General features: G+C 44.4%; 2 protein-coding genes across 2 annotated transcripts; one reads left to right on the top strand and one right to left on the bottom strand.

Annotated features, from left to right (window-relative positions):
- Positions 1-10,671: 10,671 nt before the first annotated feature.
- Positions 10,672-13,785, bottom strand: PRR15 (proline rich 15). Its single transcript, XM_015853868.1, has 2 exons — positions 13,697-13,785; positions 10,672-13,554 (listed from the first exon to the last, which is right to left on the bottom strand). Exon 2 carries the CDS (start codon positions 13,536-13,538, stop codon positions 13,191-13,193), a length of 348 nt encoding a protein of 115 aa, XP_015709354.1. The 5' UTR covers positions 13,539-13,554; positions 13,697-13,785; the 3' UTR covers positions 10,672-13,190.
- Positions 13,723-14,632, top strand: LOC107309236 (circumsporozoite protein-like). Its single transcript, XM_015853869.2, has 2 exons — positions 13,723-14,022; positions 14,433-14,632. The coding sequence occupies exons 1-2, from the start codon at positions 13,734-13,736 to the stop codon at positions 14,462-14,464; spliced, it is 321 nt and encodes a 106-aa protein (XP_015709355.1). The 5' UTR covers positions 13,723-13,733; the 3' UTR covers positions 14,465-14,632.
- Positions 14,633-18,237: the final 3,605 nt, after the last annotated feature.

The raw sequence follows: 18,237 nt of genomic DNA, 5'->3' as shown, positions 1-18,237 counted from the left end.
TCCCTCCCTCCTATCCCTTCTATGCATTCTATCTCTTCCCTTCCTTTTTCCCTTCCTTCCTCTTTTCCTACCTTCCTCTTTTCCTTTATCTCTTTTTTTCTTCTTCTTCTCTCTCTCTCAGTTTAACAGTTCATTGTCCCAAACCCCAAAGCCTGTTTGCTAAACCTTCTCAAGTTTCTGATACTCTAGGTGAACCAAAACATGCATTGCACTTTCAGTAGCTCACAGCAGTGCCTGCAGCAGCCGCCAGCTTTGCTCCACTGTGATTGCCAACTTCCAGATTCCCAAAGACACTACACCTTCTTTACCCTTTCAAAAAGTTGGTCAATGAGTAATGGCTTTGTGACGGCAGGTTTGTGAACTTAATTGGTGGGAGATATTCTGGTTAAAGGGGAGATTTCTAAACAAGCTCTTATGATTTCAGAAGGTGGCACTGCCGTGACTCACAAGCTGATGGGGAATTAATTGCAGAAGTTTGGAGTTTGGAAACAGGAATACGATTACGAAGAGGAAAGTTCAGCTGAACTCAGCTGTGGCTATGAAACTGCCCATTTCCCTACAAAATACAGAGTACAAAATGTTATACCTGGCAGTCAGATATCCCACCTTAAAACACTTATTATTCTCTTAATTAAAAGGAAAATGTAATAAAATAATGTGAAATACACCACAGCTGAGGCATGGATATTAGAGAAAGTTGGGCTCACAACAATTACTTTTTCTTTGATTTTTAACAGAGAAAATTTCTTAAAGCATTTAAAATTTCGGCAGTGAAGTCTCACGATAAAAAAGAGGTTTATAATATTTGCCCACTCTGTAGCTTTCATCAAATTAATGTTTATAAAGCACTTTGAGTTCCTCAGATAATGAACGGTACTGCAGTGATGGGATAATGTGGTTGATCTTTATTAAAAATAACTCACCATTTAGTCTGGACTTCTCTATAATAATAGAAAAGAAAAAACACCTTTCCTCAGCTCTCTTGAACACACAGGCTCAGCATACGAATTTATTCAGGTTTACTTTGTAAACTCTTAGTTCTTTGAAGACGTGTTTTATTTTCAGAGATTTATCTGAGACTGTGAACTCTAATGTGTCCCAGACCCATGGTTAACTTTAGCATATCTAAGTTTATAAGATGATGTGTATTAATTTATTGTTGAACCAGACTGATTGGTAGCAAGACCTTGATCTCAAAGCAACTATCTGGCTTTCAAAGAGATATAACCTCTTAAGCTATCACAAATTCTGGCGCCAAGACTCTGTTATAACCTGTGTTATGAAAATAACATAATCTGGGGCAATATATGAGAACTGAGTTACTACTGATAGTCTGATAGAGCGTAGATAACGAGCACATAATGTCATTTTATAGTAGTTCCCCTGTAATTTATTTGCAATAGAATGATAGATTGCTTGTATACTTTTTATGGGACTCCCATAAGATAGAACTTATCCAGCACTATCTGATGCATAAACTTCTTTTCTGTGTATTTGCCTGTCAAACAGTCAGACTTATGGTGCCTAGCAGGGTGTCAGCACAGTCACATTGGGTTGGAGCAAAGGTCCATGCACAACAGTAGCTGGCCTCTGATGGCAGCCAGTGACAGGACTGGGAGGGAAGTGTAAGGATAAAGCAAGTGTACTGACAAATATAAATGAAATGCATACAGTTGTTGCTGCATATCAACTTAAAGCATTGGTTTGGCCACCTAATCTTACAGTCCAGGAAATGTAGTCTAAAAATCACAATAAAGCACTCCATACGCATACTGATAACCATCTGTTTCCAGAAGTAGCAGGAAATCTAGATTTTTCTGCATACAAAAAGCAGATATACCTCATCATTTACTTGTGCTTGAGGTCAGCAGGAACTACTGGTGGTATACTTGCTAAATATCAGATGTCAACATTACAGTCAGAAAGCTGTTCTGTCCTTAGCTGAATTTCTCAATTGGGAAATGAAATGCCCTTTCATCTGCCAGGCAAGGATCAGAACCAACTATAGTGCATCATCACTTAAAATCCCAATAAAGGATCTGTTAACAGGCTTTGAGTCATGCTGGTATGACACAAAGCCATAAAACATAGGCTGAGCATTAGCCCTGCCCGTGGCTCCTTGCTGGGCTATTTCTCGGCCTGTACCAAGCCAGGCTGCCTGCCCACCCGCGAGCACACAGCATGCATAAATATTTACACCCCAACTGCTTTATAATGGATGTCACTTCTGAGGACATTCTGTCATGTCTTGTTCCTTTGGGGAAGGTTACCCTGCTGCCTCTGTAAACATCCCAGAGCACGGTATGTCCTGCCCCTCTGCTGCCATCATTCCTGCTCCATGAACCTTTGCCTGGCACGATTTGTAGCTCAAATTCAAAAGCATTTGCAGCACTCATGGCAAGTGTGAAAAGAATGAGCTCTGGCTGTGGGGAGAAGGAATCTTCCCTGAAGGCCTCTGGCTCCCATCTCCAGGTACCATTTCCAGCAGCCGAGCATTGCAGGCTGTGCCCAGTGTGTCAGCCTGTCTGTGGAGCTGGCAGAGGGTTTCTCAGCCAGGAAAAGTAAAGCTGCTTAGCAAAGAAAGGAGTCAGATCCCCTCACGTTTGAAGATGAGAAAGTAAAAAGCACTATGAAGAAAATAAAGAGTTTAGAGAGAGTGACCTTTTACCCCAGGCCCCATAAAGCTGAATTGAGGGCAGCAGCGACCACATGAGGGGAATGAAGCTACCAAGGAAGGTGACTGAGCAGAGATTAAAAACTGTTTTGGTGCCGCTGAGATTGCTTCAGGCTGAAGACAAAACAAGGCTGCTAGACTGAACTGGGGAGAGGACAGTGTGCTATTTCTTAAAGCTCTCACTTCTTCACTTTTGGCTTGGTGAAATGTTCATTTCAATGCTTTGAGCGCTCAGACATACTTTTCCAGAACATCAGATTAATTCCCTCTCCTTGGAATCTAACAAAATCATAGGCTGGTTTACTCATGACTTAGTTACACAGAGAACTAAGCTAAATTAAGCTATTCCTACAGTGTATTACTACCGGTGGGTAATATGTAGAAGAGAGCTGTAGAAAAGTCTGTGTGCAAGCTGTGGACTTTGTCGGGCTGTCATGTCCAGGGAAAGTCCTACAGACACAAAAATTGACATTCACACACCCTTGTTCTTCAAGATTGGAATATTAGGATATTTACATCTAATATGGTTAAAAGTCTGATTAAAAACTCTTGCCATCCCATGGATGTATTTACCTTCAAAGTACCAATATAAGATTTCAACATGCCTTTTCAGACCCCAAAGAGGAAGGGAATGTTGTGACTAATGCATCAAAGAGCAGAAGCTTTAGGTGTTACAGGGAGCTGAAATCTGAACAAGATCACACTTGGCAGGGTTGGAATCAATAGCAACACCTATTGTCAGTACCCAACAAATACAGCTTGCAAACTGGTTTGTAGCAGATGACAGGGTGAGAGAAAACTGCAAGCAGTGGGTTGAGCCTGGGATTCATGTGGATCCATGAGACTCTATGAGACTGAGGCTGCTTCTAAAGAATATAAGTTACTGTTCCAGCTCATGACATTGCTAAACAATTTTATGTGTACAAAGAAGAGTACTGTGTAATGGCCAGCCTTCTGTAGCTGAATTAGTAGAGGTAAGATTTTCACTCTTCTCACAGATTAAACTTTTACCAGGACATGTTAGGTGACCTTAAGGTTACACCCTAAGCAATATAAAACATACTCCACCTGGTTGATAAGTTTAAAATCTGGAGTCACTAGAAACAGCGTAATCGCTGTTAATTACTGCAAAAGAAAACCCCCTGGAGCTGAGGAGGAATATCCTTTGAGGAGGCTGGGGGTACAAGTTCTTTGCAAAGGATGTGGGTGAAAGGCTGTGCACATCAGCCCCTCCTATCAGTAGGAAGGCCATTTTCTATTGCTCTGTAATTGTGAATATTTTATTGTTTGAACATTGGACAGTTTAACTGCTATAAAGCCAGTTTGTCATGTCACCCTGCATGCCTGCATAGCTGTTTATTTTGTGTTGCTTTTTTTTTGTTTCCAGATGTTGAGTGTGGCAAGGCATTTTAAGGATACTTTATGTTTCCCTGCAGGCAGAGGCAGTCCTGCCAAGCACTTGTTCCCCCTCAGGAACACAGAACTGTCCTTCTGCTCCTTCAGTTCCTGCGCAGAGGAATTCCAAAGCATTTGGTGAGGATTTTCTGTATAGAAATGAGAACAGGATGTGCAAAAGTACAGCCACAGTTAGACAGAGGACAGCAAAAATTCAGCTTGTTGCAGTAGCTGCAAAAGGTGCCTCCCAGTCTGAACCACAGAGAAATCAGCTCTGACAAATGCAGACAAATGAGTGACATTGTACTTTTGTGTAAAGGGCCCTTGCTCTGTTGTGAATGAAACTCATAACTTATGGCCTGGCTGCAAAGCGCAGGTTCACTGAGGAGCTTTTGGTTTTGGACTCCATCCTGGGCTGTGGGCTCCTCATAGCTCAAGTGCTGTGCTCAGGTGGAAGTCCTGAACTTACTGGGTCAGCACAAACATCCAGCTAAGCCTGTACCCCCTGACAGAAACTGATAGTGAATATTTCCCTTATCCTTCTGGACAGGAGAGACAGATATTTCCTCTGCTATGCTCTTCTGACAAGAGATCAGGGCTTCCTGGCAGAGCAAAATTCCCATCTGGGAACTGTAACCAAATCATTGTGTTAACAGCTCCTGATGGATTTTTTTTTTCCCACAGGAATTTGCCTAGCTGTTTTTAAACCCCATCAACAGCACTAAGATTCTCAGGCTGAGATAAGAAGTACTTACCAAAGTAGGTGGCTGTCTTAAGCCTGAGAGGGCCCTCCTAGAGCAGAGTTACCTGAGGGTACAAATCTTCCCAGTCAGTTAGCTGGGCAGGTTTCTCCAACTACCTGATAAAGTAAAGCACCTTCATTCTCAGGCATATTTGTAATAGCTTCTGGACAGATTCACAGCAAAGATTAAGAGCACAGAGTAATAGAGCAGCTGTCCAAAGATGAAAGCAATTAGCTGGCCTAATGAGAGAGCAACCACAAATGTGACTGATCAAAATGGCAGAGTTGATACAGTGCCATCAGCTCAAATGTGTCAGCATACTCTTGTTAAACCAATAATTTGAGTGAAAATAATATGAATACTGTTGGGATCTGACACGCTAGCAAGGGTAACAAGTCTCATTTGTAAGGTCCTCAGGGCATGGACCACATCCTCCAGACAAGACATAATGGTCTTAAGTTGTGTCAGGGGAAGTTTACATTGGATTTGGGGAAACATATCTTCTCAGAAAGAGTGGTGATGCATTGGAACAAGCTGCTCAGAGAGGTAGTGGTGTCGCCGTCCATGGAAGTATTTAAGAACTATGTATATATGGCAGTGAGGGATATGGGTTTGTGAGCACAGTGGGGATGGGCTGATGGTTGGACTTGATGGTCTTAATGATCTTATCTAGTCTTAATGACTCTATGGTTCTATGATTCCTGCTGGAGCAGAAGGGTAGATCAGCCCTCCACAGTGTCTTCAGATAGGATCCTACAGCTCTCAGTCACCACAATTTCATGGATATGCTTGAGGACTGATATGGACCATTGACAGGAGGATCCTGCTCCATAAGTTTATCTATTTATTTTATCACATTAAAATGGCTCTCATCCAGGTTCTTTCTTTAGTCAAGCCTTCAGTGAACCACATATCCCTTTTCAAATCTGTCCAGCATATCCAAATGACAACATTTCCGCACTACTTAATGGCAGGTGAAAGCAGATGAGCGAGCTGTGGCTGCAACAGGCATCAATGCTGATCCCACAGGCCAAAGCATAGGTAGCATTAATTGGGAAATGTGTGTTAGTGAAGATGTGTTCCTCCAGCATTCCTTTGGCATTAACTCCTCCAACAGAGGTTTCTCTTTCAATTTTGCTCACTGAGTTCTTGAGGGCTGCCAAACAGCTGTCATGTGTGGTGCCACTGAGGAGCCTTGTGGCTCATGTAGCGGCTCTTCATACATTTCTACATCCCCCAAGCCAGACGAGAAGTGCAACATTGCCAAAATGCTTCCCGTGCACAACATCTCATGTTGATTTGCACAGGCCCAAGCCAAAATGCAAATCTTTCATGCATGCAGGTGACATTTTGCGAGCAGAAATCAAAGGCTGTGTGTCATGTACATCCTGAAAACACTACATTTGCTAGTCCATACTGGGAATTCACATACTTTGTCTCAAGAAGTTCCATTTGTACTGCTATTTTTAACCCTCCCCAATAGCTAAAACTTCCGGGTATCACTTCTAGAAACTGAAATAGAGCATGCAAATGTCAGAAAGAACCAGCAAAGCCGTGGAAATGAACTTTCTCAGTCTTGAAAAGAAGCCCTGGATCTTTGTGGCAACAGTTCAGTCCTACAAGTGAGTTAAAACCATTTTGCTGTTTTCTGCACTGGATTGGCAGCTTTGGAAAGGTGTCGTATGACTGCTGCTTGACACGGGCATTTGTTGAAGCAAACATTTAAAAAGTAAAAAAAAAAAAAAAAAAAAAAAAAAAGAAGTTTGAATAGCTCTTAATTAAATGGGTTTGTATTGTGTTAGGTGAGGGTGTGCCCCATCCTGGCTGGCAAAGCTGAACAGGGAAAGGCCAAAGCAGTAACCAACACCGAGCCATGGGGAGGGAGTGGGGGCTCACACACCTCCGGGCTTAAAACTATCCTCAACCTTTGGTCTTGTTCTCAGTGCATAAAAAAAGAGAGAAGGAAGATTTCACTGGGGTTTATAAAGAAGCTGTTTAGAAGTAAAACTGATCTAGAGGAAAAGAACAAAAGAACAATGGCTCTGTCGAAATGTTATACTAGTCTGAAGTGAAACCACTTCACTGAGAGATTCTGTAAGGAATAATTTTGAGTCAAGACTATAAAAGATCAAATAGCTGCTGGAAAGCAAGAATATACCAGGGAGGAGGGGAGAAAAGAGCTATACCGCTACAGCGCAAACAGCTGAAAAGACATAATAGAAAGTGCTTTTGTTGTCACACAGTCCTTTTGCGTTCTTAACTCTATTTGTCCCTGTAAATATACCAGAAATTACCATTTAAAATTCTTATTTTTTGTACAAATTTTGATAGATTTGTGTGATTGTGCTCCTTCCTGTAAGAGGTTTCACAGAAGCACAGATCCACAGGGGTACTGAACCACCATTGGAGCAAGTGGAATTAGATACTTCAGTGCTTTTGTTGATGTTACCCTTTGGTCACACTAGAAATCTGCAGCTAGGTGAGGGGAGATATGCCCCAACACAATGACACTGGATTAGATTCACAGCTTAGGGTATAACAAAATTATTTCTCTTATGTGTACAAGTGGGATGCCAATGTCACAGGCACAGCTACAATACCTGGAGACGTCTGCCTGTCTCTTCAGATCCATTTAATGTTCCATGCATGGTTTACAATGCAAAGCTGCAGCAACTGTACTGGAGGTAGCAATGCAATAAAGTGCAAGTCTTTTTAAGTGTTGTTCTCTGAAGGTTCCTCTCAGGGACATAAAACTTCATTGCATATTTGAACCTCTTGTAACCACTCAATACTGCTCGCTTTTCATGGGCAGCCTAATTTCTGCTCCCTGAGCAGATGCTTCATTCAGTTAATGTATAGATTCAAGAGCCTTACTTAAGCTCTTTATCATGAATTTTCTATCCTTAAGGTAGGAATGATGCATGGTTATTTTGGGGAACACGATCTGCCTTCTGTGGTGAGCTTACAACTGCAAAGTATTGTTATGGAGTTGAGGTTTAAGTCAAGAAGGGTCACAGGAATGTCTGCAGACTTTGTGGACGCCTTTTGCAGAGGACAAGTACAGACAAATTTCTATTCTAAAGCAACCACAACAACAACAAAAAAGAAAATCAATAAAACCATTCAGGGAGTTAACACATGGTATATAAGATTGGTCATTAAAAACATAACTGTATTGTAAATTACTACAGCAGGAAAACAGAAACACGTGAACTAAGGAAGAACAAGTGTCCATAATGTACTTCACGTGCTGCAAATGATCACTTAAAATGCGACCTCAGCTTTCCAGAGGTTACATGATTTCAGCCACAGACAACAATATCTGCTATTCTAACGTGACTCCTCACTTTCTTGCTGTTTTCCATTCCAGATGCAACCCAGCAGATGTTAATTAACAGCTATGACAGCTAGTATATCACCCAGAGACATTTTCCTCTATACCGCTAACTGGTTGAGAACTGAGCCAGCAACAAACTGTAGCTTTCTGGCCTTGAAGGAAGAGTTGAGCTGTCTTAAAAAGCGTGGTGTAGTGTCTAGGGCTTGGTTTGTCTCCTCAACAGAGTGCCAGTGTGAAATGCTGTCCTTGTGTATGCTGTACTTGTGCTGACTGCATGAAGTCTACACCTCCAGCTGCTTTTGGGGCAAGCAGGGAGATTGTTCTAGGGCTTTTATGCCAAGGGTAGAATCCCAAAATAGAGGAGCCAGAAAATACAGCTCCTGTAGGTTTTTTCCTCCTCCACATCACAGAGGTCTGAGCTACAGCATTTCTAGGAAGCAGCACTGGAGGGATTGCTCTTTTAAGGTTATGCCGTGTTCCTAGCCCTGAGCCCAAGGCAGTTCAACAGGACAGGTAAACCAACTGATTTTTGGAATGCTCTATCACTGCAAGCACATGTCAAGTTAAACTCAACCAAAGATGTGCACTCTACATTTCTCAGGCATTTCCAGAATCAAGATCAAGGCTCAATTCTGCTCCAGATCACAAAACTGAGTGGGAAGGTTTCCAGAGGCACATGCAGAAATGGATTTTCCTTTTTTCCCTTGGCCACTGCTGCCCAACTCTTCTGTCACTGAGCAGCACTCGTGAGCTCAATGGAAGTTATCTGTCCTAATATTTGCAGACTGAGCACAAAACAAAGATCTGGGAAGCAAAATTCACTGATGCCAGCAGGGCAAAAAGAATGCAAGCTACTGAAGTACAAGGGAGCACAGTAACACTGATTTTTCATTTCAACTGACATACGTAGGTGTGGCTCGTATTTTCAGTAACATAGAGGCAGAAAGAGTCACCACAAATAGCAGCTTTGCACCAGGAGACCTGAGGTGTGGCGAGGAGGCAGCAGAAGTTTCCTGGTACTGAGAATCAGACCAACTCCGACCCTTCCAAAACAACCCATAGTCTGCCAACTAATACCCTGAAAAACATTCTAACTCCTTTTCATTCATCTGAAATACGACATCTTGCTCTGATGAGGATTATACACGGGAGTAAATTTTTTCATTTAAAAACAGCCCTTGGAGCTTTTATGAAAAGAGATTCTCTATCCCCAAAACACGTTATCTGATATTATATTGCTTTATCTAGATCAAGTGAGTGGCAAATCAAACTCTTAAGCTGCAACTGCTTATCAATCTGCTTCATGCGAAGGCTACATTTAAATATTGTTTCTTGGAGCTATGAGTGAATTTCACGTGAGTCTTTAAGGCTAAAACAGATAAACTACTTCTGTGGTATATAAACTATTTCTGTGGTATATAAAGCAGAGCAGGTTTATCCCTTCTGTTTTATTCTGAAATGAAAAATCACAGCCAGCAGGTCTCCCATCCTATTTACAATAAATTAGTGATGAAGGGGAAAGGTTTGTTTTTCAAATTAGTGTAACTGTATGGTCTCAAATATCATTCTATAATTGACACTCTCTTACCCCAGTTTTGAAATGGCATCCTAAAAATACCAGGCCTGAGTTTCTTTGTTTAGACAGGATCCCCAAAGGCTACTAAACAAGCTTCCAATTTGCACCTGCACTTGGAACAGCTTTTCATCCAATTAGATATCAGCTGTTTGAACGTGCTAAATTAAACACAGGCTTTAAAGTGAGATATCCAGATGTACTGCCCAAGCCAAGAACTGTGAGTTCTGTCCTTCAGCTCTTAGCCTTCCTATGGGATTATCTTGTCAACAGACAAGAGACTTTACTACATCTCAAATACAAAACTATCACTGTTTGTGCTACACTGAAGACAAAACTTACCTAAATTGATCTGCGAGGACCTCACATAGTCCCTTCTCTGTTCTTTCAGTTCAGTTCAAGCAACAGCATGACCTAAAAGCTGAGGTTTGAACTGCTGAGGCTTTCCAAGTATTTATCCCAGCATATGACCCAGGCTTTCCAATTTAGGATCCTTTTCTGCAGGTGCTGCAGCAGGCTTCCTGCTCCCTATAATCTTTGTTGAGTGCCAGACTGACCAGCCTACAATAGCAGGGAATGATTCACCAGACAGCCACCCAGAGCTTTATTTTTGGCTTCAGCAAGTTCAAGAATAAGTAGGCATATAGTTTGCAAGTGTATTGGAAAAGTTCATGCTATTTACTAAGCATTTAGTTCTGCCCATAACCTGCGATCCTTAGCAATTTTGGGAATAATTTCAACAAACCTGCACTACAGCTGATGTAACCGGGGTTAAACCTCATCTGCTTCTTGCTCTTTATTTTGTCAATAAGCTGCTTTTATGTTTAAAAGCAAGCAGCAACTACTTCTGCCATTGCCTCGTTTCCGAAACCTTCTTTCTGATGCATTTTCTTTATAATAACATGAGGAAAATACGTACACTAAGAATGCCAGATGAGGAAAACAAGTATACGAAGAATGCCAACAGCCTTTTAATAATTCACTGCATAGAATTACACTATTGTTATAACTGAGCAAGTATTCCAGTACAAAAGAAAGTTCAATCTTTCTTCAAGGATTAAAAAAAATAATTCAGATGCTCCATAAGATGTAGTGTTTTTCCTGTATCAGCTTAATTCATTTACAGACACGTTCATTGCTTAAATCTTCATCTGATGCTCAGGCTGAGAAAGAAGAGGATTATTTCTGTCATACAAGTTGGCCATGGCCAGTGGAACTCCTTATGTTGAGCCAACCCAGGTCAGCACTAACCTGAAGGCATTGCTGAGTGGCCATTGCACAGAGGGTGTGGAAAGTGAGACACGGCACGCAGCCAGTTTTCTCATGGATCTAGTTTTTCAGTGGCTGCTATCAAATTCATTGAAGCAAGGATTTGACTGAGGAGGAAGATAGAGTTACTTCTCCTTCCCACAGCTCAAGGTCACAATTAAGATGGAGGATGGTTGCTATCAAGTCATTTTATGTGTGTTTGTGGACTTCATATTCTGACCAAATCTCCAGGCCATAAGCACCAGTCATCAGGACTTCAGAAATGACTAATAGGTAGTCACATATTAACCTGTATGTATATCAAATCTTAGCAGCAACCATCTGAACATCATACCAGAGTTCTTCTCAGATAAAACCATCATTTGTAGATACCCTTTGCCTAAGTAAGGGCTTACAGCCAATGAACCTACAAACCAATTTCTAAAGAACAGAGGTTCACTGTAGAAACAAGTAGCTTGGAGTGGAAACACTATCTTTTCACAACAGTGTTGCTTAAGTTATTTTTGTCATTGCTGCCTCCATTCCCAGTTTTAAACTACTCTCTTTCAGACCCCTCCACACAAGATGGGGTTTGTTCCATTCGCTTCTCATTCACGGCTTTAGCAAACAAGGTCTATGTCAGAGCAGCATCTCCAAGGAGCAGCAGTGGTGGCTTCCAAGAGCTGCCCCATACTTGCTCTGCAACATCAGCGTGTAGGCAAGAACACACAGGGCAGTCCAAAAGCAATCAGTGCTTTGAAGCTTCACCTTTATGAAAATACGTTTATGATGATATGGTCCCACTATCCTTGGATTTAGGAGGCTGAAGAAGGAGCTGAGCGAAGGATTGTTAACTAAGGCAGCAAGATTGTCTTAGTTTATTGCACAGGAGCTTTCAAAGTTCATTATAGACCATTATGCACAGTGAACCACAGGGCACCAGTCCTGCCTCTACTACATCATTTTGCTGATTGTCAGTGACAGGTTCAATCCATATTTTCACACAGAATTCACCTCTCTTTTTCCTCGCAGGTCACTTTTTGTGTTGACATCACCTTAAATAATTTATTACAACAACCAAACAAAATCATAACTGCATCATACTTGACTGTTAGGAGATTATTTTTGGTCCCTGCAGGATATAATATCTTGTATCACATTACAAAAAATAAAGGCTAAAACTGTTTCAATGATATCAAGTATATTGCAAATTCGTTTAAAAATAAATAAGGCAGTTGCAGCTACATCATCTACTATCAAGAAATGTGTAATTGCAAAGTATTTTTAGCTGAGTTTGCTCTGTAAGGCACAACACCAGTGCAAGTCTGGTGGACAGTTTACTCTGTCCGAAGCTCCTGGAGCTGCTGGGATGGGGCTGCCCAAGGCAAAGCGTGCCAGTGAGAGGTCTCGGGAGCTCTGCACCTCGCCCCAGGAGCCTGGTACACAGTAAATGTTAAAGAATACTTCCAGTGGTTCCAAAGCCAATCACCGTGCTTAAAGTACCACACGACCCACGCTCTCAGGGGCTGGTCTTGTCTTCCGCATTTCTTTACCACAGCTTTGTTATGGCAGTTATCATCAGTTATAAGAAAACGGCGCATTCTCTGGGTAGTTCATGAGAGCTGATAGACAATAACTGGCCTCTCTCTGTAACAGAGCTATGGGCGACTAACCTCTTGAATCATCCGCTTAGCACTAAGAGCAGGAAACAATGCACTCCTGCCTTTGCATATTTAAATGCGATGCCTGAGAGCACCTGAGCACCTGCACCCCCCAGCATCTAAACACAAGCAGGGCTTGTTTCCCTGCGCACCCACCACCAAGAGCAGTTCGGAGGCACTGCTGGAAGATGCCTGGCCCTGAAATCAGATCCAAACGTGCCGTTCCCTCTTCCTTTGAAAGGCAGTGGTGAACCTTTGGCTGGGGGCTGCAGGCCAAGCAGGAAGAGCCGGCTGGCAGACGGGCCCAGGGAAGGCACAGAGACCCCGGGGTAGCACCTTTGCGCCTGTCCACTGCAGTTCAGGGCGGGGGAGGGGGGTGTCCATTGGTATCATCGTTAAGGCAATCACGTCATCCCTCGATTGGAAGCGTCGCTCCTCATCACACACGCAGTCCCATAAGCTGGCTCCACGCCGCGTACGAGGCTGCCCCGAGGCTGTGCCCCCCGCGCAAGGGCGAGGATAGAGCCCAGCTCTCGGGGCTGCTTTCCCCGCCTTGGAACTACTCGCCCTCGGGGGCGGCGCGCCCGGGCTCCGCTCCGTCGAAGACCTCGGGGCCGTCGGCCAGCAGCGAGGCGCGCACCTTCCGCCTCTCCTTGAAGCGGCCCGAGTGCGACACGCGGAGGCTCCGTCGGGCTCCACCGCCCGCCCCCGGGGGTTCCCCGCTGCCCAGCGCGGGGGGCGACTCCTCCGGTGAACCGGGGCTGGGGGGTTCGGCGGGAGGCGGCGGGGCGGCCGCGGTTTCTTTGTGCTTCTTCTTGCCGGTGAGCGACTTCCACCAGTGCCCCGCAGAGCTGCTGCCCTTCACGGCGGCGGGGGGGGCGGCGGTGGCCGCGGCGCTGTCCGCCATCGCGACGCGGGGGCTCCTGCGGGACAGAGGGGAGGACGTCAGAGGGCGAACCGACAGCGAGCGCCGAGCCGAGCGCAGGTGGGCAGGGGACCGACAGGGGAGGCGGAGCGGAGCGATGCTTTGCTGGGGACTCGCCCTCCCACCCTACATCCACTGACCTGAGGAACGCTCTTCTCCTCCCGTCGCTACGCGTCCATGGCCGGTCAGCCGGGAGCTACGGCGGGGCGGCTCGGCCCGGAGGTGGGAGGGCGGGCGGCAGGTGTGGGCGGGGCGGCGGCACCGGGAGGCGGTGGGAACCGAGCACCTGCCCCGAGCTCCGGCCCGACCCGACCCGGAATGACGAGAGGGTCTCCGGGTGCGGGGCCGGAGGGCGGAGTTTGTCCCGCAGTGCGGAGTGTGGGCGACTCAGCGCTTGGGAACGGCGCTGGTGGCACAGCTGAAGTGAAAGGGCAGCAAGGAGAGGGCAGTGCCGAGCGGTTCTCAGGTAAGGCAGCACCGCAAGAGTGTAATGAAATACAGGGCTACGGGTGCGGTGTTGGCAGGGCTGAGGCTGTAACGCGTCCAGAGGAACCCGGTGTGCAGTTTGTTTGTGCACGTGGTGGGTGTGTGCGGATGAGCGCTTGGTAGGCTTAAAGCAAATGGAATTGTCTTTAGTTGGGCATCTTTAAAGTGCCCAACTAAAGTGGGCACTTTAAGTGAGTGCGGTAGTTGTAATGCTGAGGTGCTTATACTTATTATGTGGGACTTTGAATCGTTGTATTCTGCTGGCCCAGAAATATAGATCAGAATCATTAAAGTTGGAAAAAACCACTATGAACATCAAGTTCTCTCTGTTACTGCACTTTGTGGAGCAGTTTGTGAAGTAGTGACCTTTCAGCCTTTTCTTCTTTGCAGCTCAACCTCTGCCGCTGCCTGGCCCAACATGATGAGACATCGAGACTGAAGAATGCAGGTGATGGCGCGAGGATACAGGGTGTGCACTTACACTGCTCCGTAAACTGCTCTCTTCAAACAGAGGGGGTTTGGGACTGGGAGATGTGTGTGTACACACACACACTTAAAAGCAAATAAAGCAAATAAGTAAATGAATAAATTGATCAGGAATAAACCAGTAATTTCTACCAAGAAGAGAATTGCATCCTCTCAAGTAAACAACTTTCATTTTCATTCATAGCATCGGGGCATTGAGCTCTGAAACCGTGGGATCCACTTTTCTATGTTTTGTTTGAACCTTGTAATGAAGGAGATTTGTCCTTTTTGGCACATTATTGAAAGTGGGGACTCCTGAAAGGGAACGAGCCACTGGGAAAGCTTTGTAAGAGATGGTGCATATGGGAGTGTATGGGGCTGAATGAGAGAATGGCTAAAACTGCTTGGTGCCTGAAAGTCACTGCTCTGCACAGCCATGGGGCAGTTGAGATTGTCACCAAGGTTAGTGTTTATGTGAAAACAGCCCTGACGGTGTTTGTTCTGCCCCTTACTGCATCGGTACTTGTTGCATTACTTCAGTATGCATATTCTTATCAAAGTGATAAAAAAAGAAAGCAAAACAGTCTCACATTTTATCAATAATTGGAAGTTAGATAGTAGTTTCATTTTATGACTGTTGAGGTTAAACAACTAATATGGTTTTGTGGTCTCAGCTAGGGTAGATGTACAGGATTGTAACAGACACCCCAATACACTGTAAAAGTTAAGTGTAGGTCCTATTCTTCTCTGCTGTAACATGCTCCTTTTGAGTATGATTGGACCATACCGATATGAGTATGTCAGCCCACTAATTATGGTTAATTATAACCAAGGTACAGGAAAAGGCCAGTAGAAGACATGGATGTGCATGGTGCTGATGGGTCAGTGAGTGGACTAGATGATCTTAGAAGTTTTTTCTTACCTTTATGATTCTACGGTTCTATGATAAAAAGTGTCTCCCATCTACTTCAGGATTTCTGCTCTGAAGAACTCAGCAATGATGTCATTTCTTTAAGCTTTAGATTTCCAAGTGCTGGCAGTAATTCAAACCTTTGCCTTTGCTGTAACCACAGTGGAGGACTCCAGCTGTTTTGTAGTAGGGAATATTTTCCTTCCTAACACCAGGTTGCTGGATAATGCCGTGGAACTGCAGCATCCAGTAAAAAATGGAGCATTTCACACTTAGCCTGTGACTCTATTGCCAAAAAACCCCATAGGAGACAGGGAGTGAGTCTGAAATTTGTGACTCCTGAATTGGTCTTAGTGCTCATGGTGACTCCCTGGTTTTCTTTTGGCCTAATGTCATTTAATACTCACTGCTCAGACATGGTTTGGAGACAGTAAGAGCCAATGTTTACTTCCTCTACACGGAATAGACAAAACGACAAGCACTAAGGCCTATCGACATAGTGTATGAATACAGATGTTACTCCACATATACTGGCGTTAACCCTGATTCTCTTCTTACAGATTCTTCAGATTTCCTACGTTTAACCTTAATTCCTACCATAGTTGTAACTATTAGACTTCGGTCTACAACACTCTTGCTCTCTTCCTTCTTGTCCCCTAGTAGCTGTCCCTTATTAACACAGCTGTTCCGAAGATTGAGGGCTGTGCAGCATCTGGTAACAAAACAAGTTCCTCAGTACTGGATTCCTAACCAAAGCCTAACCTCATCACCTTGTTATAAATATCTACGTACCCTATGCTTCTTTCTAATGTTCTTGGGCAGCAGCACATAGTAAACTGGACCTTCGTGCACACTGGTCATACACATACCTGCCTGATAGTAGAACAGGAAATAAGGTATCTTCAAATACTGTCAGTAGCAATTATCATTCTTCAGGATCTATAGCTCCTAACCCTAAATTTAACCTCATCTTAACCTTCCTATTAGTACTGACAAATAGCAATTCTTTTGAGAAAAGGGATATAGCATAAACAGAATCCTGACAAGTTCTTCACTTATAACCTCTTGCTTATTTCTATTGCAGCTTAAAAGGTACAGGCCCCAGTGGACACATTCTTCCTAACTGTAGTCCTTACACCACCCTGCAGTGATCCAGGTCCTTCAGGCTGAATTATTTGAACTCCCCATCCCAGCTTTAGTCATGGCATCAGCATAATTGCAAGCAGAAGACCACACCTTCAGGGTAAAAGAGTATAAGGTATGGGCTTAGTAAGATCCACTGATGTTGTAAATACTCAGGCCCTACAGTACTCAGCAATAACCACCATTTCTTAAGGTTCAGATTTCTGAATTTTAACCGTGGTGTTTTCTTTAACCAAAGAATTAATCTCTAATAGCTGAAAAACATAAAATGTACCAATGCTTTTACTCTTCTTATCTCAATGAGATAAGAGTCTCTTCTTTAGCTTTAGATTGCCTGGGAAGATAGAGCAACTTAATTTTGCTTTGAGGATCCAGTTAGATGGCATTCTTCTTGTGTAAGTGTGAATTACCCTCCTGCTCAGTTTTCATTGGTTCCTGGCTATTGGCAGTGGGGTCTGTCTGTTGGCACTCAAATCTTCTCCCTCCCTTTTCTGCAGACCTTGAGTCTGTACTTGTCAATAAGGAAATATGAAGGATACCGGATAGGTTCTGTCCTGCCAGAGCTCAGCTGTGTGTGGGAGCAGCTTGGGGTCCCATTGCTGTGGCTGTGGGCTGTCTTCTACTCAAGGTGGGATGGGAGATGGGAGAGCAGCTGCCAAGGTGGGCTCAGGCAGTGCCCTCCCTGCAGATGTGTGAGCCAAGGTGGTGCCCTGTGCCAACAAAGTTAGGCAGCTCACAGTGTCCTGCCTGTGCAGACCTGCACAGTGTGTGTTTGAGCTTATCGCAGAAGGCATGATTTCTCCACGTGCTCTGCAAACTGCTTGCAGTACCTATACTCACTTTCACCTCTTTGGCAATGGGACTTTAAGCATTCTTTCAACCCAGGGGATTATGACCACAGGCACCTCTCTGAGATCTCACTAACACCAGGGTTTTGCAAGATACTCACCCACAGTTTGGTCCAAAATTTGTTATTCACATACTGCTCAGGTCTCTCCACAAGCAGCTGAAGAAACCCCTGGGCAGCTCCCCATCCAGCCTTGCACTCAGTTTGGAGGGAGGCACAGCATGTGTTGCCTCTTGTCCAGCATGGGGTGGACGAACTGTGCAGCAGGGGACTCCACAGAGGCCAGAGGATGGAGACCATCTGGTGTGGGTAAAAGGGGGAAGGCACGGCTCTGCAGTGTGTGGGACAGAGGCTGCAAATATCAGACTGCACTGTGTTCATGAAACAATTCCTTTAGTTTTCCCACCAGGTACAAGATTTTTAAATCAGACAGCAGTGAGTCTCACGATGACTCTGCCACAAAGAAGAGACTCCGGCAGTTCCACAAAACTGATGAAAGTGACTGCCTTATAAATCATTAACTCCACACAGTGTTTTATTAGCATGACTAAAACGTTTCTGCTGTATGGGAGGTGAGTCATCTCAGTGCTGTATGTGCAGTGAACAGCTTTGTTGGGGTGCAGGACAGCTTGCACCCTACCAGGAGATGGAGCTTGCTGACTGGAAGACAGCAGCCCTTGCAGCAGCCCACCAAAGTCTTTCTCAATGACCTGGAGAAGAATGAGGCTCTGACACTGGGCTGTGTTCTAGTGACTCGCCTGATTCCCAGGCCATGTAGCTGTGTCCTGTGTTAGGTGAAGGAAGCCTACTGTCTCCACAGCAAGTTCCTG

Source organism: Coturnix japonica, chromosome 2, assembly GCF_001577835.2.
Source record: "Coturnix japonica isolate 7356 chromosome 2, Coturnix japonica 2.1, whole genome shotgun sequence".
In the NCBI taxonomy this organism is placed as follows: Eukaryota; Metazoa; Chordata; class Aves; order Galliformes; family Phasianidae; genus Coturnix; species Coturnix japonica.
The sequence above is the reverse complement of the archived record's forward strand: the minus strand, read 5'-3'. Positions and strand labels throughout refer to the sequence as shown.

What these genes read in the sequence shown, in the direction of transcription:
- PRR15 (XM_015853868.1), bottom strand. Translation starts at nt 13,538, where the DNA reads ATGGCGGACAGCGCCGCGGCCACCGCCGCCCCCCCCGCCGCCGTGAAG.
- LOC107309236 (XM_015853869.2), top strand. Translation starts at nt 13,734, where the DNA reads ATGGCCGGTCAGCCGGGAGCTACGGCGGGGCGGCTCGGCCCGGAGGTG. An exon ending in CAGTGCCGAGCGGTTCTCAG is followed by an intron (nt 14,023 to 14,432) that starts GTAAGGCAGCAC and finishes TCTTCTTTGCAG; the next exon opens with CTCAACCTCTGCCGCTGCCT.